At 42.0% G+C, this 25,184-nt stretch overlaps 1 protein-coding gene across 4 annotated transcripts in view; it reads left to right on the top strand.

Moving 5' to 3' along the window:
* DYM (dymeclin) overlaps positions 1-25,184 on the top strand; it is a 359,762-nt gene that overhangs the window by 239,856 nt on the left and 94,722 nt on the right. For all 4 annotated transcript variants that reach the window (XM_043558777.1, XM_043558775.1, XM_043558776.1 and 1 more), the window contains one exon: positions 9,927-10,029. In XM_043558777.1, the coding sequence (XP_043414712.1) occupies positions 9,927-10,029 (103 nt within the window). The remainder of the gene's footprint in view (positions 1-9,926; positions 10,030-25,184) is intronic.

Here is a 25,184-nt window from a genome sequence, read left to right as displayed (position 1 = left end):
AAAGAAAGAAAGAAAGAAAGAAAGAAAGAAAGAAAGAAAGAAAGAAAGAAAACAATGCAGATGTTGGGGCTCCAGAGGTGAGGTTCCAGAGACTTGAATTGAGGAGTCAGTACCTCCAGAGTATCTCTCTGCCTCTTGCTTTGTCTGTGCCTTTCTTGTCACTGTTTCAGCTTAGGCGGATTCCCTTTTCTTGCACCTGGGTTTTCTCTGTGAAACTAAATCATGACCATGGGCACCTCCAGATTAACATCTCTACAGTCTTCTAACCAAGGGGAACAGCAGTCTTTCTCACCGTTCCCGGGTAGAAAAATCTTAGGGAAAGTTTCCTTCTGGCCCAGCTTAGAACGTATGTTTGTCTTTGTGATCCAGGAAAACGGTATGATAATTAACTCAGCCTTGTGTCAGGAGAGTCGTTAGACATTTTTCAGGAGAGTAGTCACTTCTGTTCTTAAAAGAAGGGAGTAGGAGTGAATCATGAAGGAAGGGGGGGGGGGAGTTCACTATAATCAGTAAAACAAATCTCCTGATAAAAGATTATATGGTGGTTATGAGTGCAAAATTGAAAGTCAGCTTACCAGGATATAAATTCTAGCTCTTCCACTTACGAGCAGTATAATCCTCGACAAATTAATTTACCTCTCTAATGCCTTAGTTTCCTTTGTATAATGTGATGGTAATGGTAGTGCCCTCTTAAGCCTGTTGTGTATGAATTTAGTTAACAATTATAAAAGTTGAGTAAGGTGCTGGGCACAGAGGATGTTCTCAGTAAGTGACAGCTGCCATCATTATTTCTTCTCAGCATATGAAAGGATGGATAACAAGTGAGATACATCCTAGGAATATAAGGTTGCCTCAACATTCCATGCTTTATCAGTACAATCCACTATATTTAATAGACTTAAAAAGAAAACCATGTGATCTTCTTAGGTACAGAAAAAGCATTTGACAAAATTCATTGTCTATTCATGATTTAAAAAAAAATTCAGTTGACAAGGAATAGAAGGGATTTCCTCAACCTGATAAAGGGCATCTATGGAACATTTATAGCTAAAATCATACTTAATGGTAAAATACTGAATGTATTCTTTCCGAGGATCAAGAAAATGACTAGGATATTCATTCTCACATTTATTCAGCATTATACTAAAGGTCCTACCTAGGCAGTGCAGTGAGTCAACAAAAAGAAATCTTAAAAACTCAGATTGGAAAAGAACACTTAAAACTGGCTTTATTCACATAAAACAGGGTCAGATGTTTAAAAAATCCTAATCTACAAAAAAATAGGAAGAGATGAGTTTAACAAAGTCAAAGGATGTAAGGTCAGTATATAACAATAATTATATTTTGCTATTCATGTGACAGTCAGAAATTGAAATTTGAAAGCAATACTGTCTATGGTATCCTAAAAATATGCAGTAACTTAGGAATAAACGTAACTCAAATACATGCAAGATGTGAATACCGAAAACTAAAGCATTGTGGAAAGAAATTTGAAAAGATCAGTCAAATCATGGTGTTGTGCACCTGAAATGAATATAACACTGCATGTCAACTGTACTTCAATAATAAAATTTTTTAAATTTTTTAAACATTTTTAAAAAAGAAATTAAAGAAGACTTAAATAAACTGGGTGATCCCATGTTCATGGATCAGAGACTTATTATTGTTGAGATCCTGAAATTTATCTATACATTTAACACAGTCCTAATCAAAATCCCACCAGGCTTTTTGGTAGAAATTGACAAGTTGATTCTAAAATTTAGCCTGAGTGGCTCAGTTGGTTAAGCATCCGACTTCGGCTCAGGTCATGATCTCACAGTTCCGTGAGGTTGAGCCCCGTGTCGGGCTCTGTGCTGACAGCTCAGAGCCTGGAGCCTGCTTCAGATTCTGTGTGTGTGTGTGTGTGTGTGTGTGTCTCTCTCTCTGCCCCTTCCTTGCTCACGCTCTGTCTCTCAAAAATAAATAAACATTAAAAAAAGTTTTTGTTTAATTTATGTGGATATACAAAGGACCCAAAAGCAATTTTGACAAAACTCAGATTGGAGAGCTCACACTACCTGATTTCAAGGAATACTATAGATTACAACTAATATAGTCAAGGCAGTGTAGTATTGTTGGTGTGCAATAGAGTTATAGACCAATGGGATGGAATAGAATCCAGAAGGAGACCCATTCATATATGCTCATATATGAAATTTTGACAAGCCTGTCAAGGTAGTTGAAGGAGGAAGGAATAGTCTTATCCACTAATGGCGCAGGAACAGTTAAACATTCACATGCAAAAAACCAAACCAATTACATAAACCCTGACTCTTGCTTTATGCCATACATACATCTGAATGGAGCACAAACCGTAAACAGGAGAGGTAAAACTACAAACCATAGATAAGAAACCATAGGAGAAAATCTTTGGGATCTTAGGTTAGGCAAAAGTTTTTTAGTACGCGAGAAACACCACTTGCATTTTAAATTTTGATGAATTGGACTCGATCAAATTCTGAAATTTTCCTCTTCAAAAGGCACTGTTAAGAAAAGGAAAAGAGCCCCCCACCATCACCACCACCACCACTGGTCTAAGAGATAATTTACAAAGAAATGCCCGATAAAGGACTTATGTCTAGAATATATGAAGAACTCTTACAGACTCAGGAAGAAGAAGGAAAACAACCCATTGTTTAAAAGGGCAAGAAAGATCTGAACACACACTTCAGCAAACAACACCCAGGAGCACAGGAACATTCCTCAGGGCATGCAGGTGAAAACCACAGCCAGATTTCACAGCCACTGGAAGGGCCAATGCTAAAGAGACTGAAATAGCCCGTGCCAGCAAGAACGTGGCACAGAACCTAGCAGTCCCACATCCAGGGGTTTATTCAAGAGAAATGAAGACTTATGTTCACGAAGAAACTTTTGTGAGAATGTTTATAGCAGCTTTATTCATAAGGGCCCAGAAGGGGAAACGGCCCAAGTGTCCATCAGCTAATTAATAAATAAATACATAAATACATACATAAATAAAAATTAAAAAAAAAAAAACGAGGTTTGTTCCTACAATGGAAAACTACTCAGTGATAAAAAGGAACGAACTGCTGATACCAAACCCGTGGATGAAGTGCTAAGTGGTAGAAACCAGATGCAAAAGAGTAGGTCTGGTACCGCAGGCACAGGAAACAGATCAGTGGTTGCTTGGGGCCAGGGGGGAGGGGGGGAGGGGGGTGGAGGAAGGGGGAGGGAGGTGGAGGATGGGAGAGGGGGGTGGGGGGTGGAGGAGGGGGGTGGGGGGTGGAGGAGGGGGGAGGGGGGGTGGAGGAGGGGATGGTCTACCAAGGGGCCGGGGACTGTCCTGGGGTAATGGACACGAGCTAGATCATGAGTATGGTGATGAGTCACATGCATGTTTATAGTTTTCAAAACTCCTTGAATTGTGTACTTAAAATTGGTTAATCGTAGTCTGTGCTGCTGATTCCTCAGTAAAGCTGATTAAAACTAAGGTGACCCGCCATGTGAGACTGCATTTAAGCGTCAGCTGAGGTGTGGAGGAGTTAGAAGTTAGTGTGGTTCGGAGGCAGGGTGAGCACAGGTTAGAGGAATCCTTCACAGAGGGTATGGAATTGACAGCATGAGGCTGTGCCTCGAAGGCCAGGCAGCATCTAGACGGGCAGAGAGGAGAGAGGGGGATTCCTGTGTGTGGAAGGAGTCACTGTCTACAGGGAAAACACGAAGCTTGGCGTAAGGAGATTCGGTTTCTGTCCGTAGCTCTGCCTTTAACACCCTGAATAATATTTTGTATTTCGTTGCATTTCCCCCATTTGTAAGAGAGCTTGCGTGTTCACTACACTGTGACTTTAACCTTGGACGAACTACCAATTGTACACCTAAGTTTCTTTACCTGCTCCCATTCTTTTGCGGAGTTAAGGTAGTCCTCGTTTCTCAGGGGACTGCTCTTATGAAGGAGGGACTGGGATGTCGAGAGAAGATGCCTAGAAGTTGTGAGGGGGAAGACTGTTGTGGGGAAAGTCTGCAGTATTCAAGGAGGGAGCCCCATGCCACCTCCTGAAAGTGACCTCCCAGTGTTGCCTCCCCTTTAGGGTATTACTCTAGCCTTTACCTTTTGACAGTGATGACCACTCTTCCCTTGAGGTCATTCTCTTGGCTTCCAGAATGTCTTGTTCTTCCCCTTCTATGTCTCTAGGGGGCCCTTTGCTGTTTCCCCTTTTAGTCATGGTGTTTCCCAGAATTTTGACCTTGATCTTCTTTTCTTACTTGCCACGTTATCCTTGGGTGATCACCTGTATGTAGTTGTGTGATGTCAGCTGATGCTGATAACCCTAAAAGGTCTCACCTCTCTCCCAAGCACCAGCTTCGTGTTTCTGAACTGCCCACTTGGGTATCCCTGACCCTCTCCATCTGGATATTCCTGAGCATCTCTGGGTTTTGTGGCAGAATCATTAAGAGCACAGAGTCTGGGCACTTGCGTGGCTTAGTTGGTTCAGTGACTGACTTCAGCTCAGGTCATGATCTCGCGGTTCATGAGTTCGGGCCCCACACTGGGCTCTGTGCTGACAGCTCGGGGCCTTGGAGCCTGCTTCAGATTCTGTGTTTCCCTCTCTCTGCTCCTCCCCCACTTGCTCACGCACGTGCACACGCGCTCTCTTTCTCTCTCTCAAAAATAAGTAAACATTTAAAAAACACAGATTCTGGAGTTTGCCTGCCTGAATTTGACTCTTGACTCCACCGCTAAGTAGCTGTGTGCCTTAAGCAAAATACTCAACCTTTGCCGCGATTTCACCCTCCCTAGAAAGGATGGATGGTGATAATGTGCACCTCATGTGATTATTGTCGAGCAGTGTCTGACACACAGCGAGCCCTATGTGCGTCCTCGTAGCTACTGCTGCTGCTCTTTTCTTTCAGGCAGAGCCCTGGCCCTCCTGGGCCCTCTCCCTGCTCTTCTGCTCTTCCGCTCTTCCGTTCCTAGCACATACATTCACGTTCTCAGCCAGCTGCTGTTTCCCAAGTTGGGAACCTCGGAGTCGTCCGTGCCTTCCTTTCTGTCACTCTCTCTGTTGTCTCTTTGCCTTCCTGGTGGCTCAGACTGCTTTAGCTCGGTTACCTCCTCCGCTCTTGGGCAGCGTAGAAGTTACCTAAAGGATCTGCTTCTAGACCGTTCTCTTGGCAGCCCTTGTCTGTCCTTCCCTCTGGGGGTGGAGGAATCTTTCTACAGCAAGCACGCAGTTATGTACTTGTGCCTCACTCCTCGGGCTCTAGTCTTCAGACTTTGCTTCCTGGAGCCCTGGGGTTCTGTGGCGGGGACTGCCTGGCCACCGTGGGATGAGAGTGCACTGGGGAGAGATTGAGGACATAGACGAACAAGGAATGGTCACTTCCTGCCCATCCCTTGCCCCATACTCCCCACCTGAACACCAGACACAACAGCTTCGCTTTTGCCTCTCCCGTTGTAGCCTTGCTGTCATAACGCTGGCATTCAGGATGAAGCCCAAGGTCTAAGTGAGACACGAGAGACGCTTCATAAACCATCCCCACTGGCAGCCCAGCCTTAACCCCGTGCTCTGCCGCGCGTGTGACACTCGGTGAGCGTGTGTGCCCTCCCGTTGCCTGCACTTGGATGTCTGCTTTCCCTCGTGCTCTTTTCTCGGTCCGGATGACCTTTACCCTTTTGCCCCATTTCCTTGGCCGACTCCCAAGTGTTCCTTCGGATTCCGCTCAGGCGTCACCTCCAGGGCTGACCTCCCGTTCCTGCCTTCAGGTGCAGCCGGGCAGCCTCATCTGTGTCCCCATAGCTCTCCGCGCCCATCTCCATCGCTGCACTGACGGTAGAAACCTTCTGTGTAGGTTTGTCCCCAACGCAACCACTCCTCCCAGGAGGGCAGGACAAAGACCACGTTGCTTTTGCATGTCACTGTACCCCAGGCAACTTGTGCATTGCCCAGCACATAGAAGGTTCTTGGTAAATATTTGACTTCCTGCCTGCCTCAGTGACTTCGACAAGATGAACTGCAAACCCCTTAGCATGTTTTCTTTGACAGCCCATCCCTGTCTTGCTAAACTTCTCTCTTGCCCCCGCTCACCCCATGGACTTGCGTCGTTCTGGCCTTGGTACTTCCCTCGAGTCTCTCTGTGCCTCTGTGGGCGCTGTTTCCCCTTCTGAGTTCCTCTTCCTCCCCCTGTACGTCTCCCAGCTAGCGACCCCCTAAACGTCAAGGCCACAGAAAGTAGGTTTCCTCCGAAATGTACCCATCCTTCCTCTGTGTTCCCACAGCCTACTCTTAAGACCCATGGTGTTCTCCAATTTCAGAATTGCAGACTTTTTGTTGTTGTTGTTTCTTATCACCTTAGATTTGAGCTCCTTGGGAACAAGGAACATGTCTCTTTCATCATTTTGGAAGACAGATGTTCCATTAGCTTCTTCTCAAGCCCCGGACTTTTGATCCTTCACATTCTGTCTCAGACATCTCCATTCTGGTCTCATCTCCTGTCACTGACTGTGCACCTTCAACTGCAGCCTTTTCAGCAGCTGGTGGTTTTTTTTAGCTTGTGTCATGTTGGACTCACCGTACATATTCTATCCACATGCTGCTTTCTTTGCTGAAATGTTGGCTGTCGGGGCACCCGGGGGGCTCAGTTGGTTAAGTGCCTGACTTTGCCTCGGGTCATGATCTCGTGGTTCAAGAGTTCGAGCCCAGCGTCAGGTTCTGTGCTAGCACTGTGGAGCCTGCTTGGGACTCTCTCTCTTCCCCTCTCTTTCTGACCCTACCCCTCTTGAGCTCTCTCTCTCAAAATAAATAAATAAACTTAAAAAAAAAAAATGTTGGCTGTTAGCAGGAACTCTCTTGTCTTCAGGGTAGTGTATTCTTTTTATTCCAGTTTTTAAAATGTATATAGTATTTCAAGCATACGTCAAAGAGATAAATACAGCAATCCCTTATGTATGTATCTAGCGTAACAAAAACAACATTTTACATATATAGAGAGAGAGGGAAAGCAAGAGAGAGAAAGATGCAGAGAGAGCTAAATCCCTGATTTTTTCCCCTCTCTGATTCCATTTCCTTCCCTTCTTTCTCAGAGAATAATAGCTATCTTAAATGTAGTATTTATCACTTCCATATGTTTTATTCAAATGTTTTATCCATAGAAGACAGGTAGTATCATTTTTGCATTTTTAATACACTATTTAAATAATATTCTTTTGGTCACGTTCTTCTCTAAGGGCCCAGCAAACAACATTGTCTTTGAGATGTATCCATGCTATTGCGTGTACCTTTAGAAAACTTTAAATTACTACATAGTTTTTCGTTGTATGGATATCCCACAGTTTATTTACCCATTCCGTTCTTCCTCAGCGTTCTGGTTGTTCCCAGTTTTTCAGTGTTGAACCAGTCTGTGGTGAACATTCTTGTATAAAAAGAAAAGTCCAATCTTTTAAAAACAAGCACTGTGGCAGCCATATCCTGAGTGAATAGTACAGTTGAAAGCCAGCAATTACCCGTTTACGTGCAAACACCCTACGTCTTTACCGCGTACTCTGACCAGCATTAAGCCAGGGCTAGTACTTTGGTTGCAAAGCTTTCAGCAGACATTACTTTTCTCAGCCGTCTGCAAGCCACGTCTCATATAAATTTAGGTCATTTTGCCTTAAAAATGTGAAACGCGAGCCAGAAATAGAATGTTTAAAAAAACAAAAAAAGAAGTTGAAAGCTCTGTGGCGGTTAAGACCTGAGGGGAAAGCCTGTTATATTGTAGAAGAATAGCAACTTGAAGTACGCGTGACTTCTCGGCTTCTCCTTCACGATAGAAAGCTGGGAGTGACCTCAACTCCTCTGTTCTCAAAGCAGCTTTCTTAAGAGCAGCCAGGAATGGTGGCCACAGCTCCTTGAGGTGGACCATTGCCACATTTTCTGCCCTTACTACTCAGATTTCCCATCATGCCCAGCGGAAAGAGTTTGTGTTTGCATTGAAGCTCACTTCCTGGTTTTGTCTTCTTCTAACAAGGAGAGCGGGTTGTTGGTATTCACTTTTAAAGTAAACAAACTAGCCTTTCTTCTCCAAAGGAAACCATTTCAAATCCTTTCTGCTTTGATTCCTACCGCTGGTCTAATGAGTTTCTTCAGGTTTGATGGAAGTTACCCTAGATTACCTCTGTTGTCCTCTGAAGGTGAGCTCAGGGCATGGACAGAACCCCCAGTTTGTTGAACCCATTAAGCAGCTCCCGAGTTCTGGTATTTTGTGAACTCAATAGAGTGTGCTGTCTTCCCCAGTGGCCCCCCCCCTTCTCCTCACACCGGGAAGCTCACTTCTTCCAGGAGCGTTTATTGCTTTCCCTTCTTGTGCGGGCATTCGGTTCGGGCCTATGAGTCTTGCCATTCTCTATGCTAGAACTAACCATGCAAGTTCTTTCAGTCTCAGAAAACTCCTCTCAAATTCCATTTGTTCCTGAAATGTACTGCAAGCAAAAGAATCTTACCAATTTTTCTCTTTATGCATTTCCGTGGGGATATACTTTACACACTATCCCAACATATTTTTGCCTTTTATTTTCATTACTTACAAAATAACTTGTATAGTTGAAAAATGTATACTGCTACACAGTTCACTGTTCTATTCTTTTCCATTATCCTTTTACTCGGTAGTTTCACTTCAAGGAATTTATCCAGTAGCTAGTCGCACCTCAGTATGCTAAAAATTATACAGAAGGGTGTTCAGCACAGTGCCGTTGATAGAAAAATAACGAAATGAAAGTGGAGACGTTGCAATGCTTAATAATAGACTAGTTAAATTATTGATGTACCCGGATGTTTAGATAACCAAGTTACGGCACTCGATGTTTATTGAATGGATCAAGAAATGCAAAAAAGTATGAGGTGCAAAACTGTACGCATTTGGTGGTGGAATAAGAGAGATAGATGTGTGTGTACAGTATTCATTCATATACATGTCTTGTCGCATATGACATTTCTGGAATCACAGATAACGCAGTGCTGCTCCGTACTGGCTACCAGCGCGTCGTGGCAAATGGGTGTGAACGGCAAGCGTGAGGTTCGCTTTCAACCTCAAAAGGACAAACAAAGAAAACCAAACCTCAAATGGAGAAGACCCTTGGGCAGGTTTCTGGACCTCCCTCTTGCGTTTCTCTCCAGTCTAATGATCTGCCTGCAAATTCCACCTGCCACGCAGCCGCCAGTCCTTCGCTCTGTGATTTCAGCGCAGCACGACGCTGCTGCATGCTGCCGGGTGCCAGCTTTCCGTACCACAGTCCGGAAGGCTTGTCTAGGTGCACACTCTCCCGTAGGGACCACAGTCCTGCCCTGCGGGTGTCGTACGACATCTGGAAAATGTTGTCTCGTGTATCTCGTCCAGTTTTCCTAGGTGTTAATAGCAGGAAGGCTGTTCGGTACCAGTGAACCCATGATGGCCAGAAGTGGAAATCTTCTAATAAATGTATTTAAAGTCCTTATTTTTGAGAAGAATGTAAGGCTGTGATAAGCAATAGACTGTATTACATTAGAAAGATAATCTGACCCAACACACTTATATGAAAGATGAGAACATTGAGCTACAAGTTCAAGTGACTAGTAATAGATTACATTCCAAGTTACTCATAAAGTTCGTTCATATCCCAGACTGTCTGAATCTCTGTCCACTGCTGTGGAAAGAAAATTAGCCCGTGTTTGAAATACGGTCTTTAAGCTGTCAAACTTTTTTTATGCTTTAGACTCCTTATAATTTAAACATTCTCCTCACTTCATTTTTTGTCTTTTTGGTAGTATTACTAATCCTGCTATTAACACAGGCATGAAAAAAGTCGTTACATGTATATTTTAGAATAATTGACGTCTTGTGGAACTCTATAATTCTGTATAAAACCTAGAAAAGGAGATACTCATTCTTTTTTTTTTTTTTTTTTTTTTCAGTTTGTTTTCCTTGCTGTCTAAAAAACACAACAAAGTTCTGGAACAAGCCACACAGTCCTTGAGAGGTTCACTGAGTTCCAATGATGTTCCTCTACCAGATTACGTAAGTAGTTACCTTACTTTGTCGGCAAGAGGTTTTCCTTCCATGGTTAGGTTTGTAAGAAACAGTACTCCTCTCTTCTCAGTGTCTGTCTATGGCCATGACGCCTCTACTGTGCAGAGAAAGGAGTGATGTCGCAAATCAAGGAAGAACTTTAAATGATTATTATCAAGTGGTTAAAGAAGTCAAACCTAAGCCAGTGATTGTTAATAATTTGGACTCTTGCGGGGCGCTCGGGTGACTCAGTCGGTTAAGCATCCAACTCTGTCTCAGCTCAGGTGTTGGTGTCAGCATTGTGAGTTCAAGCCTCATGTGCTCTACACCGGGCGTGAAGCCTACTTAGAAAAAAAAAATAGGACTTGTTACCTTAGGCAAGAAACCCGCTCAAACTAATTACATAAAAGCACAAGGAGCAGTTTTATAGAAACTATGCAAAGGTTTCTCACTGAACTCAAGGGGGACAGGTACACCTAGATATCAGAGAACCAGAACCTGAAATTGAAAAGCCTTTTGGATTCAAGAATATTTTGTCTTTCTGAGGCTTTAGTTTAGTTTAGTTTCCAGGCTCTGCTTCCTTTTGCTTCGGTATTATTCTTGTGCTGCTATCGGCCAGATTTCCTACTCGTTGACTGGGACCTAAAACAGCAACTCCAGCTTCCTCCCTCCCAAGCAGTAACATGTCCTGTGAGGGTCGTGTCTTCAGCCACCTGACTAGAGTCATGAAGTCCTCATTCTCACTTCCTGGGAGAGAGAACCCAGTTGGCTCTGTTCAGATCAGGATGCTACTCTGGTCCTGTAAGCCATGGTCAGGGGACAGCAGCACTAATGTACTCCCTTGATTTCACCCACTTCAAAGATAAAGAGCTTATTACCACCTAACTTCAGAGGATGATGGCAGAATAGAATGGGAGCAGCTCGGGGATGAGCATTATAACAGGAAGGAGAGAACATTCAGAGTTCCTTTAGAGCAGTGTCACTAACTGCAACATTTCTTATATTTTGTTGGAACATGGCTTAGATGATGATGTTAAAAATGCTCGTGTCATAAACCTCAGAACTTGCCCATCAAGTCTAATAAGGACCTCCCTGCATCCCCCGACGACAACTCAGTGGGTTGATGTTCAGAAACTTCACGAGAGAATTTTGAAGCTCTGAGTTTGAAGTGGTGATGCATGCCAGACAGCCGGAGAGTTGTTTTGTTTCCTGTGGTTTGTTTCATTTCTAAATGGCTGTGCTGATAGGAGACTGTGGGAACAGCACCCGGTCCGGGTAGCAGTCGCTGACAAACAAGAGATAGCCGTGAGCGTTCACAACCCGACCCGTGCTGTTTGTCATGTTTTGTGTTTATTGTGTGCCTGTGTGTGATGTTGTGATCTGTCATTCCCATTAAGGTATTACGTTTGTAATTCTGAAGTATTTCTCTCTTACCAAAAAAAAAAAAAATATATATGTATCTTTTCCTAATTGAATATTCTCAACTTAAAAAAAAATAGCATAATAGCTCACTTCTATCCGAGCCATGACTTGTTATGGGAAAAATATTTCTTCCTAATCACTTCTTGGAAACCTCATTTGGGGCCTCAGAGTGGCAGTGGAGATCGTGTTTATTGAGAGCTTGAAGTCAATGCATCTGTAAATGTTTTGTGATTTCTTATACAACTGTCATTTGCTTATGTAGTACTCCTGTGTCATTTCTTTCATAACCATGTGTTGAATGAAGTTAGTCTTGACATTGTGCCAGCAGCATCCTCCTGTAATCAGAGACCAGAAAAATGACAATGTCTTTGAGAAAATGGGTCGTATTTAATGGTATTCGCCAATCATGGTGATTATGCAGTGATGGGACAGGTTGAACTCCCAACGGACATATGACCTCTGCTGTTGAACATGACAGTTTTTAGGGTTGCTGACTTCTTCTTGCATGAGACTTTCACTAAGTAACAGTGAATTTCCTAAAGTATCTGCTCCATAGAAATGCTGGGAAAATTCCATTTGGGATCTGTCATTGACAGTCCTCATTTTAGCAGCCATGCCACAACATACTCCAAGTGCATTTATGAACTTGAATTTTGCTGCCTTTCCTTAGAGTTAATTGAAGAGGGTGGGTGGCCCTGATTCAGTGGTAGTGACAGTAACGGAATCACTGCAAGGCAATTGAGGAACACGATGACAGTCGTAAAAGTAAGTACATGTTCTTCTTCCGAGGTAACCGGCTGTTTTCACTCGTCATTCCCAGTGTTCAAAACACCATGAGCGAGGTGCATATTTGAAAGCACGTCCTCACTGTCACTCTCTTTTAAATTGGTCATTAACTGGGAAAATAAAATGTGTTTCCTTTTTCCCTCCCTAGAAATTTTAGTTAAATGTCTCTGTCACCAGCCACATAAAGCTCTGTGTCCTAGACTGATGCTTTAGACCACGTATTTGAAAAAGATGGAAAAGGAAAAGGAAAGGGTCTACATGCAGCAGTGGAGATTGAATGAGTTTAAATAAGTGCTTAAAATCAGGAATGCGTTTTTCTTCTCACTGTAATACACAGAGTGCTTTGAGTCTACCTAGAGGTTTCTGAGTATATTAAGAAAATATTTATTCTCATTATAGTGTGTAATTCACAAGCCAGTTGAGTAACACCACAGAAAACAATAGCAAGTTACCAAAACATCAGTATGAATTCTTTAGTACAACCTTGTTTGTCGAAACATCTCAAGGGAAACCTGAAGCCTTCCACCAAGTTCCAGATAATGAGGGTACTGGTCCGGCTGCTTGACGGGAAATAAAATTTCAGTGAAAAAAAATTGCACTCAAGTCCTCTTTGGGGAGAGAGAACGCGTAGTGCAGAGAGTCATAGCTGGTTCTGCGGTCTTTGTACAGGGGCAACGTACATGTTTCGCGAAGCACATGAAGTTCAGTTGACGACGTGGCCGCGCTTTGGTATCTTTATATCAGGATTTCCTAAAAGTTAATTCAATGACCAAAGGGACAGGAGAGAATTGTTAGAATCTTTCAAGATTTTTTAAAATTAAGAATAAGTCTCAGGGCGCCCGGGTGGCTCAGTGGGTTAAGTGTCCGACTCTTGATTTCGGCTCAGGTCACGAGATTGAGCCCCGCGCCTGGCTCTGTGCTGACAGTGCAGAGCCTGCTTGGGATTCTCTCTCTCCCTCTCTCTCTTTCTGCCCCTCCTCTGCTTGCTTGTGTGTTCTCTCCCTCCCCCCCACCACCCCCTCATAAATAAAGATTTCCAAAAAAAAAGTAAATAAAATAAGAATAAGCCTCTAAAACAACTTTGGTCATATACAACAAACCTGAATCTAGAAAGTGAAACAAAAATAACAAATGAGTTTAGTTGCTTTTTAAACTATAACCGTGGTTTTTCAATTATGAATATTATTACAATGTCACATAAGCTTTATTTCCCTAATTTCTAACAATCATCTTAGCAACTATTTGAGATGAGAAGACTAACTTTATTTTAGGTGGAACCATAAGGAACCAAATTATATTGTCCTTTGATCATCAACAAACTTGGGAAACTTTCTGTAGGACTGACTCTACCATCTAATTAAAAAAAAATTTTTTTTTAATGTTTATTGATTTTGAGAGACTGAGAGAGCATGAGCAGGGGAGGAGCAGAGAGACAGGGAGACACAGAATTGAAAGCAGGCTCCAGGCTCTGAGATGTCAGCCCAGAGCCTGATGTGGGGCTGGAACTCACGAGCCGCGAGATCGTGACCTGAGCCAAAGTTGGACACTCAACCGACTGAGCCACCCAGGTGCCCCTCTACCATCTAATTTTAAATGGTGAATTCAAGGATGTAAGCCAAAAAGACCCAGCCAAAAAGATTAAGGAGACAGAATCAGAAAAAAACAGCTGAGGTATAAACAGCAGCTAAGAGTTTATCATTGAATGCTAAGCAAGTATAATGCTACTAACTTACATCTATGTGTCTGTGTGTACACGTACGTGCACACACATCCCAGTGGTTTTCAAAGTCTCATTTTTATCCTCCTTCTCCTGTACCACCGTATGGTAGAGTTGTCCAGAGGCTACATGGTCAACGATCATTTCATTGCTCTGGCAGCTCACAGAATGCGTTGTGTTCTTGTGTTTTAAATTGTTCTTGGCTTTAATTTGTAATATAATAAATACCACTACATATAATCTGCATAAAAACAGTTTCTTAAGAGCATCAGAGATTTTTAAGAAGATAAAAGGCTCTTGAGATGAGAGAACCAGTGGTATACATGATCTGTTGCACACACACAAAGAAGGAGCAACTAAATATATGCTCTTTTCTATCCTGTACTTGTTTCATTTGTAATATCTTCTCTCCTAGTAGGATTGAGTGCACTTTGAAGGCATGAGTCTCTGTGTCTTAGGCTGAAAAAAGGAGGCTAAATATTAACTGGTTAATTGATGGGGATGAAGCTCTGTCTCCGCACGCCTGCACGCTCTTGCCGGTGTCCAGAACTGAAAAGGAGTCTCAGGCCTAAATTATATCTGTACGACATTTAATTTGAATGGTTTGGTCATTTTCTTAGTCAAAGAAGATTAGTTTCCAACACATGTCATGGATGTGTGTAATTTTTTAAGCTGAATTATATATTTTCTCATTAATTTGTACGTGATCTTTATGTCACAGTTGCTTCTTTCCTGGGGTGCCTGGCTGGCTTCCTCAGTGGAATATGTGACTCTTTTTTTTTTTTTTTTAATTTTTTAGTTTTTTTAATTTGCATCCACGTTAGTATGTAGTGCAACAGTGATTTCAGGAGTAGATTCCTTAGTGCCCCTTCCCCATTTAGCCCACCCCCTCCCACAACCCTTTCAGTAACCCTCTGTTTGTTCTCCATATTTAAGAGTCTCTTATGTTTTTCCCCCCTCCCTGTTTTATATTATTTTTGCTTCCCTTCCCTTGTTTTCATCTGTTCTGTGTCTTAAAGTCCTCGTATGAGTGAAATCGTATGATATTTGTCTTTGAGTGACTAATTTCACCTAGCATAATACCCTCTAGTTCCATCCATGTAGTTGCAAATGGCTGGAGTATGTGACTCTTGATCTTGGGTTCATGAGTTCAAGCCCCATGTTGAGTATAGAGATTACTTATAAAAATTAAATCTTAAAAAAAAAATTGTCTCTTTCCTATTCAAAGGGTAGTTGTAGCATTTTTTCCTTTTAGTTCAGTACACATAAATAAAACAGGTTGTTCAACGTCAACTCGATGTAATAATTTGCTGTCTTAAATTGTAGCTTCCTAAAGAGCAAAAGCCATGTATTTGAGATTCGTTCTGATCAAGTCTTGACTGCGTATCATTATCATTCTACATGGAACCCAAAAATATTGCTAACCCTGGAATATGTCATTTCACTTACCTTTGGAACCAATACTCTCCTGGCTCTTGTTTATTTTTGCTTTTAGACATTTCATTTCTTCAGAAAGAGGCTACGAGGTATTCTGAACTGATCCTATATAACAAGGAATTACTTTTGGGTGTTTATTCCAATGATGGTGACATTAAGAAAGATCTTGATCAAACTTCTATCTGGGAATTACTTTAGCATGATGTGAGAGGTAAAAATGAAGTAAGCATAGCGCCTGTACACAGGGAATCTGAGAGGCTAATGAAAACAAGTGCACAACTAAATTACAATTGCATGTGACATATTTTGTAAGGTGGCTATAACCAAACCTGGGGGGTTTCAGAAGAGGAAGAGAACAATTTGGGGGAAGTAGGAAAGGAATTGGGCCGGTTTTCATGGAAAGGAGTTGCAATTTGAGGTGGTAGTGCTTTTAAGAAGAGAGATTAAGTCGGGAAAATAATCCAGGAGTTCTGCTTCTTGAACAAGGGCATAGAAGTGAAAACGGCACGTCGTCGCTATAGGGTTTCTCGTGTGTGACAGGGTGTCTGTCGTGTTAAGAGCGGCTCACACCATACCCAAAAATTAGTTCAAAGTCTAGCGGAGACCTTAAATGTAAGAGCTAAGACTATGATATCCTTAGAAGAAAATGCAGGACTAAATTTTAGGCGACAAAAGAAAAACAGGTAAATTAGACTTCATCAAAATGTAAAGCTCTTGTGCTTCAAAGGATACCCCATCAAGAGAGTGAAAAGACAGCCCACCGAGTAGGGGAAAATACTTGCAAATCTTATATCTGGTAAGGGACCAGGATTCGGAATATGTAAGGAACTCTTAACAGCTCAGTCACAAAAAAGGCAAACAGTCCAAATTTTAAAAACGGGTGAATCTTTTGTAAGCTGGTTCTGTAACATGTATATCTTACGCATAGCTATCTGGCCTTGGACAGGTCATTTTGCTTCTCTAGGCCTCCGTTGCTTCATCTGAAAATCGGAGTAACAGTAGAATCCACTACGCAAGATTGTTGTCAGGATTAAATGAGAGTCCAGGTAGGATCCTTGGCACAGCCAAGTGTTTAGTAAGTGTTAGCTCTTACAGATGTGCTGTGCAGTTCATGTTTGGGAAAGATATTCTGGGGCAACAGGAGTTGGTTCGGAGGATGGAGATGGCTCCACACCCTCTAGTGACAGGGAAAATTCCTGCAGGCTACGTGTGACCTCATCAGATGGAGGGGGAGAGATAACGGGAGCCACCATGAACTGACCACAGTTGAGTGGCGCCATCAGGAAGCGTCTTTAACCTGTCTCGAAATATCTAAGTAGTTATTTGGCACCAAAGGGTGAATCTCAGCCCCAAAGAGGGACCTTCACTCAGCATGCTCCCTGACGTTAGAAATATACCAGGGCTGAGTGTGTCCCAGAGCTCCTAAGATGAACCAAACCAGAGTGACCACCAAAAGCAAAAGGAGTGTCTTGTGTTGGCACTTTTCGAGTCCATCAGCCACTTTTCCTGAATGCCAGACACTCCACTAGGCCCCGGGTGAGGCAGTGAGGGGCTGGATGCTCACCGATCCCATCTCCTCTCCCTGGATATACAACTAAGCACTTTTTTCCATCGTGTTTGCGTCTTGCACGCGAAGGGGGGGCGTGTCCACCTCCCCCTACCTCTCTCATCATGTGCTAGCTTGGATGCAGGAAATCTATTAAGAGATTCCAGCGTCCATAGTATGGCAAGTGCATGGACCCCCGAATCATCTTACTGAAAGCCAGTTGGGTACCCTGTTGGACTGTGATGCAAGAGAGCAATAATGCTTTTACTACATTACAAAAGAAAATGGGCACAAAGGATCTGAATAGTCATGTCTCCAAAGCAGATATACAGGTGACCGGTAAGTGCTTTGAAAGATGCTCAACATCATTGTCAGAAAGTGCAAATTTTGGGACACCTGGGTGGCTCAGTCAGTTAGGCATCTGACTTCAGCTCAGGTCATGATCTCACGGTTCGTGAGTTCAAGCCCCACATCGGGCCTGGAGCCTGTCTCAGATTCTGTGTCTCCTTCTCTCTGCCCCTCCCCCACTCGTGCGCGCTCTCTCTCTCTCTCTCTCTCTCTCTCTCTCTCAAAAATAAATTTAGGGGTGCCTGGGTGGCTCAGTCGGTTCAGCATCCAGCTTCGGCTCAGGTCATGACCCCATGGTTTGTGAGTTCAAGCCCCGCGTCGGGCTCTGTGCCGACAGCTTGGAGCCTGGAGCCTGTTTTAGATTCTGTGTCTCCCTCTCTCTCTGCTCCTCCCCTGTTCGTGCTCTGTCTGTCTCTCTCTCAAAAATAAACACTAAAAAAATTTTTTTTTAATTTAAAAAAAGAAAAAAGAAAGTGCAAATTTCAACCACAGTGAAGACAGAAAATCACAAGTGTTGGTGAGGGTGTGGAGAAATTAGTAGCCTCATTCAACTCATGGTGAGAATGTAAAATTGTGCAGCTGGTTCGGAAAACAATCTCCAGTGCCTCAGAAAGCTGAACATGGAATAATCATATGACCCAGCATATGATGATACTCTCAAAGAATTGAAAACAGAAGTCCAGGCGAAACGTGAGTGGTCATAGCACCTTTATTCCTAATAGGCAAAAAATAGTAACAATCCAAACACCTATCAACTAGCCAAAAAGTGTGGTATGTCCATACAATGGAATATTATTGGATAGTTAAAAAAGAATGAAATACTGATAGGAGCTTCCACATGGATGAACCCTGGAAACGTTGTACTGAGTTAAAGAAGTCAGTAACAAAAGGCCACATGTCATTCATATGAAATGGCCACAACAGGTCCACGTCTTACAGAGTTAGACAGTGGATGCATCGGACTGGGGATGTGAAGCAGAATGAGGAGTGACTGCTGAGGAGTACAGATTTCTTTTGCAAATGATGAAAATGTTTTAAAATGAGATGGTGGTGATGATGCCCAACTCTGTGAATATACTAAAAGCCACTGAATTGTACACTTCAAATCAGTGAGGTATATGGTGTATGAATTTTATCTTGATGAAGCCATTTTTAAAAAGTAGTGCTTGGAGGGGTGCCTGGGTGGCTCAGTCGGTTAAGCGTCCGACTTCAGCTCAGGTCACAATCTCGCGGTCCGTGAGTTCGAGCCCCGCGTCGGGCTCTGTGCTGACAGCTCAGAGCCTGGAGCCTGTTTCAGATTCTGTGTCTCCCTCTCTCTCTCTGCCCCTCCCCCGTTCATGCTCTGTCTCTCTCTGTCTCAAAAATAAGTAAAACGTTAAAAAAAAAAAATTAAAAAGTAGTGCTTGGAGCACTAGGAAAAAAGAACTATTTGTTGAATGGGCTAGATAGATACCAGCTTGACAGGCATTGTGGCATAAGGATGAATGTCGGAGAATAAAGCTCATACTTTGAAAAAGTTCATATATTAGGGGAGGGAAACTGTGTCTTGAGCAGTGATTTGACTTGAGAAACTCTTAAAGTCAGTCAGACCTGCAGCTGCACAAAGGTGTGTTCGTTTTTCAGCCTGACTTACGAACAAAAAAGTGCAAACAAGGAAAATATCCGTTAACAGGGAACTGATTAGGAAAAGTATAAATTCATCCAGTGCGATATTCTGCAGCCATTTTTATAAAAACCAAATCCAGGCCATATGGGTTTGTGTGAAATGTAACACTTAAGTAACCAAACAACAACAAAAAGAAAAGGAAAAAACCCCAGAAAACAGAGAACTTTGTAGTATGTAGGTTATACGTACATTTAAAAATATGCCTTTAGTTTTTCTGGAAGATGCATAAGAAACTAAATAAATAGTAGTCACTAATAAATAAATAAATAGTAGTGGGGTGTCAAACTGAAGCCCAGCAAGGGCAGAGAACTTGTACTTTTTACCATATACTTTTCTTTCCAGGCTCAGTTACTGAAATTTTTGCCAAGGACACCCGGGACTTACTTCTCCCTTCCTTCCCTCCTTCCTCCTTTCCTTTCTTCCTTCCTTTACCATTTTAAGATAACTTTTGACTTACAGAAGAGTTTTAAGGAACTTCCATATACCCTTCACCCAGCTTTCCCTTTTGTTAATATCTTACATGACCACAGACCATTTATCAAAACTAAGAAATTAACCTTGGTCCGTACCGACTCAAATGCAGATCTCATGCATGCTTTACCAGTTCCATCACTGATGCCCTTACCCTTTTCTAGGATTCAAGCCAGAATCCCACATTGCGTTTTGCGTCACGTCTCCTTAGTCTTTCCTTGTCCTTCTTGACCTTAACATTTTTGAAAAGTACTGGTCAGTTAGTTGGTAGGATGTCCCTCAGTTTGGGTGTGTCTGGCATTTTATCACGACTAAATTGACGTTATGCATCCCTGAGAAGGGTACTGCAGAGGTGACATGCCCTTCTCAGTGCCTCAGGTCGGGGAACACATGACGTTAGTGTGTATTGCTGGTGACGTTTACCTGCATTTTCCTTGATCGGTTCACTATAGTGATATCCGCTAGGATTCTTGACTGTGCACTTGCTGATTTTTCCCTTTGTAATTACTCTGTATTTGGGGGAGATTCTTTGCGACTGTGCCAGTATCCTGTTTCTGCTTAAATGTTATCCCACAAATTTTAGCATCCAGTGATCTCATCTGCATCATATATTACTGATTTATTAGTGATTTTCTATTTGTCTCATTCCTTTTACATCTATTGAACAGTTCTGCAAGGAAGATTTGTCACCTGTCCTCAATGTATTCATTTATGCAGTTATGTATGTATATCAGTGTGGACTCATAGATCCTAATTTTATTCTTTCTTTGTCTTCTAATCCAGGGCTATTGCTATTTTGTTGTTCAGGTTATTCCAACTTTGGCCATCAGGAGCCCTTTGGGGGTGGCTCCTGTGCCCTTTGAATATGCTCAGACCTTTTTTTTTTTTTTGAGATATTCAAGATGTTCTAGCTCATCAGGTGTTTCCCCTGCTCCAGCTCTGGAATCCACCAGATTCTATAAAGAATCAAGATCTTTATAGCTGCTTTCATAATGAAGAAACTGCTCTTAAAAAAAACCAGAGAAGGAAATCTTCTAAATAATGTTGGTAAACATCTCTAAAGAAACAACTGCTTTGATCTCAAATAGATCTCAAGCCCCACATTGATTAGGTCCCAGGAAGTTTCTTCTTTAATACAATTGATTTTCAAATTCAAATAAATAAACCCTCTAGCAAGTAAGCAGACCTCCCCCCTTCCACTACCACTTTAATTACAAACCAGGCCTGACTTTAACATAATCAAACCGATTTTCTTGGTTGTATTGTAACTTGGCTTTGGACACACTTCTGAAGTAGACGTTTCAGAAATGCGCTGAGAATTCTAAGGGCAATATTTAGTTGGAAGACTCTCCTCTTATTAAAAAAACAAACAAACAAAATTCCTCATTCTTAAAAAGCACACCTCCACTGAGGGAAAGAATATTGCCCTTTCCTTATTCCTGGAAAGGATGTTTGTCCTGTCTGTTCTTAAGGAGTATGGTAGAGTATTCTTTTTAAGGACTTTTAAAGAACAATTATCATTAAAAATACGTAAATAACTCTTATGTTCTTTCCTCTGGCTTGTAAAAGGAAAATAGGATGCATTTGCATTGAAGTCTGGCAATGATTAATTAACTTTCGAAGCAAAGTTTAAAGAGTACAGAAAATAACCCATGCGTATTAAATTCAGTAGCAGTATGTGAATATATTTATAAAAACTAGTGATAATGGGGTTTTTTTTTTCCCTTTCCCATTGTGCTGAAAAAATTCTTACCTGCTGCTGTGCAGAGCTAATAGGAAAATACCTTTTCCTGTCAGTCTCCAAGTTTTATTTATTTAAGAAATCTTAATTTAAATTTTCTGTTTCCTCAAATTTTGAGTGTTTTTCTCTATTTCTCCCTTTCTGACTGAGTTTGTAGTTCCTAATAAGAAGAAAAGAAGTCTTCTATTTGGAATTTTCTTTGATATATCCTTGATTTACATGGCAAATAGAAAGCAGCTGTCTATTTAAGCATCTAATTCTTGAAACCATAGTCCCCTCAAGCGTCATCTGGAAATAATGTAGCTTGTAAAACAAAGCTAAGAAGAAAAGGCAATGTTTGTTTTATGTGGGATGAATGATTTCTGTTAGGGTCCTTTAATTCGGCTATTATGAGGGTTATTAAAAAGCAGTATTACAAAAGAGGTTTAAATGAAAAGAATTTTTTTGAGCTGGTATCTTATTATTACAGTTGATTATAGTCAAAGCTGCAAATGCTTTATAAATGGCACTTTATTTTTGTTTCTCCAAAAAGACCCCCAAAAGCCAGTAATCTTATTCATTGTATGAGTGGAAATTCAACTCTTTCCTTAGCTGATTTAATTTACGAAACAAATTATATTTGAGAATTCATCTCTCCCTGTTTTTCTGGAAATTTCATGGATTTCTGAAAAATTCTTAAGAATCCTTACAAGAACATTTGAGGAACACGTTACAAATGCAAAAACGAACGTGAAAGCATGAGAGTTTTATCCAGACTTCGGGTATTAGAAGATTCGATCAACACCAGAGAAAGTTAAGCCTAAATTGTTTATTAATTTACTCATAGATTATTTGAGTTTTTGAGATGTGAGTTTGGAGGCCTCTGTCATGAGAAGTGGTATATGGCGGGAAGCAGAAAGGCAAGTTCATTTGTGATTTGACATTTGTTAGAGGCGTTTTCATGATTGGAGTATATTGGTTTTCTTCTTTTGTTAATACAACAAAGCAGTTGTTTTTGGATAATTGACATATAAGAACTAAATTCAGTCCTTAAATGTACTTGCTGCCAGGGAAATGAAATTACTTATAAGCATGTTTGTTTAATAACGAATAGCGCATGGTTAATTATTTTCATGCACTTGAGGCCCCTTGTGATCTCTCACCTGGTACCCTCTGTGATCTCAACTTTGCATTTTGATTGAGGTCACCAGAAGAGTATTGTGTTGTTGTGAAACACGTCTATTTTCCTTGAATGTGCAATGCTAGCTGACCATGTTAGTGACTGAATTAATGCCATCCTTTTTGGGAGGATCATATTCTAAGGCTACAAAGTACTGAGCCTTTAATAATTAGGTACTCTCTCTCTTACGAAGTTGTTTCATACTGGTCACTAATTCAGATAAGAGTAAGAGTAACTTTTGTTTCACTGTGCGTAGCGCTTTCGCTTATTAACCAATTCCGAATACTAAATTCCCCGTACCCATTGGGAACGCTCCATCATATCATCACTCATACTTTCCTGGTGAACAGTTAGTGATAACGGTTCCAAAGGAGCTACGCATGCATAAACATGCTCCATATGGCACTTGAAATTCCTTATTCTTTCCTCCCGCATGTTGTTAGCCACTACCATTTTTTTCAGGTACCTTTCTCTTCCCTGTGAGGACACCAGTAAAGATAAAACTCTCTGCCCTCTTGAAGCCTACCTTCTCATGGGGAGAGCTCTGTAACGATTGCAAGCCCGGGTGAATGCATGAACAAATGAATGACCTATTAGAAGATCCCGTGGGAAAATGGAGGCTAGACAGGGATGGAAAGCGCTGGCAACGGGAAGTTAGTGGTGTCAGTGGGCGGCCAGTGAAGTGCCTTCCTCATTGAGAAGGCAACATTTGAGCAAAGAAGTCAGGTGGCTGTGCCAAAGACGTGTGCTGGTGAGATGGAACAAGGCATGCAGAGGGCTTTGGGCAGGAGCGGCCATGAGCCTGGCAGGGTGTTGAGGCTGGGAAAGAGATGATCTGGATGCTGTGGATAATCACCTTGAACAACTGCGGGGTGGAGGAGTAATCCAGAAAAGTTTGAGCTAGAGCAACAGCCTGAGAAGCAGAAGACCTGTGCTCAGTCTTTTTCTTACCTTTAACTTGCTGTGAGCTTTGGCGACTTACTTTGCCATTCTGACCCTTGATTTCCTTGCCTTTGAAATGTATCTTGAAGTAGCTTTTTTGCGTGTAATTTCCTTAACATTAGCATTCGCCGGTTCCCTTATTTCTGCGAGGATGCACTGGGTAGACAGAAAGGGATTTGTCTGGATGATTGTTGGAATGCACAATTGGAGGAGACTCCACTCACCTTGTATTCGGTGTGAACGATGTCCCCTGAAACACGGCCTAGAATATGGTATGAATATTGTGCCCTGGAGTTACACTGTGATAGTGGGCCCAGGTGTAGGAAGAGGCTTAATAGGAAATACAGAATCATGGTGCAGATCCTTTCTTTAAGGATTTGAGACAGACGTTTTTAGATGTCACAAAATGATGGACATATTTGTAGATAAACTAAATATCAGCCTATGTTTTATAGAATGCTATAAATAAAAAGGCCTCCCTGAGAAGGCATAGTAAAAATTTGGGGTGGTTTTCATTCGAGTCTCCCATAGTAGAAGGGCCTTTAACTACGTCAGTATATAGAGTGGTTGAGAGTGTCGCCTTTGTGAGAAGAATTCTTAGAAGATGGACCCAGCCTTATATTTTTTTAGTTTCCTGAAATTTCCCTATGGAGGCAACAAGTAAAATGCACCAGCACTCATTCACACTAACATCTGCGAGATGGCAAAATAACCACCGAAAACCCAGAATACAAGAGACTGGATGCAAACTACCGAGAACTACAAGATCCCTGTAGTGTCTGTGTGGGAGGAACTAGAAGGAAGCAAAGAGATCTGAGAACAGGAGGACCCCAAAGTAGGCAGAAGGGACTCACTGGAAAGCATCCTGGAGAGGCCAGTTTGAGAAAAGTGCCTGAAACTGTTAGGGGTTTTGCATACTCTAATTCACAGTTGAATGTAAGGCGTCTGCTGTAAGATCTGAAGGAGTTCTATATTTGGGGCCCTATGAACTTTAAAATTTTTTTTTTCAACGTTTATTTATTTTTTGGGACAGAGAGAGACAGAGCATGAACGGGGGAGGGGCAGAGAGAGAGGGAGACAGAGAATCGGAAACAGTCTCCAGGCTCTGAGCCATCAGCCCAGAGCCCGACGCGGGGCTCGAACTCACGGACCGTGAGATCGTGACCTGGCTGAAGTCAGACGCTTAACCGGCTGAGCCACCCAGGCGCCCCTGAACTTTTAAAACTAAACAGCTGAAGCTTTCTTCTAGAACCAAACCCCACACTGACGTGAAGCTACTAGAAATACAGCCCACAGAGAAGGTCAAGGACACTAAGCAAAATAATAAAAAGTTCAGATAAATGTCGGGCTAGAGAAGAGAGCCAGAAGATCCCAAAAAGAATGTGGCGATATTTAGGAGCACTTCACAAAAACTAAGAAAAGTTTGCCCTAGTGTCCTGAGACTAGAAAGTGCTAGACCCACCCCTCCCTCCTAAAATGTTAGGAAAACTAACTTTATGAGAAATGAGCATAAGAGAAAGGTCAGTCAAATCCAGTGCAAAGATAGAAGATAAAAGAAAATGAAGAGAGTATCTGTAGTGATAATGAAAGCATGAGATGCACCCATAAAATAAATGAAAACTCTTACATAACTTTTCAAAACAACTAAAAGAAACTAAGAAAATGATACAAGTTAAAACAGAATGGGGGCTCCTGGTTGGCTCAGTCAGTGGAGCATGTGACTCTTGATCTCGGGGTCGTGAGTTCATACCCCACATTGAATGTAAAGCTTACTTAAAAAAATAAGTACTGGAAAACAGTATGGAGGTTTCTCATAAAACTAAAAATAGAACTACCCTACAACCCAGCAATTGCACTACTAGGCATTTATCCACGGGAGAGAGGTGTGCTGTTTTGAAGGGACACGGCACCCGCCTGTTTATAGCAGCA

This window comes from Prionailurus bengalensis, chromosome D3, assembly GCF_016509475.1.
Source record: "Prionailurus bengalensis isolate Pbe53 chromosome D3, Fcat_Pben_1.1_paternal_pri, whole genome shotgun sequence".
NCBI classification, from domain to species: Eukaryota; Metazoa; Chordata; class Mammalia; order Carnivora; family Felidae; genus Prionailurus; species Prionailurus bengalensis.
The sequence above is the reverse complement of the archived record's forward strand: the minus strand, read 5'-3'. Positions and strand labels throughout refer to the sequence as shown.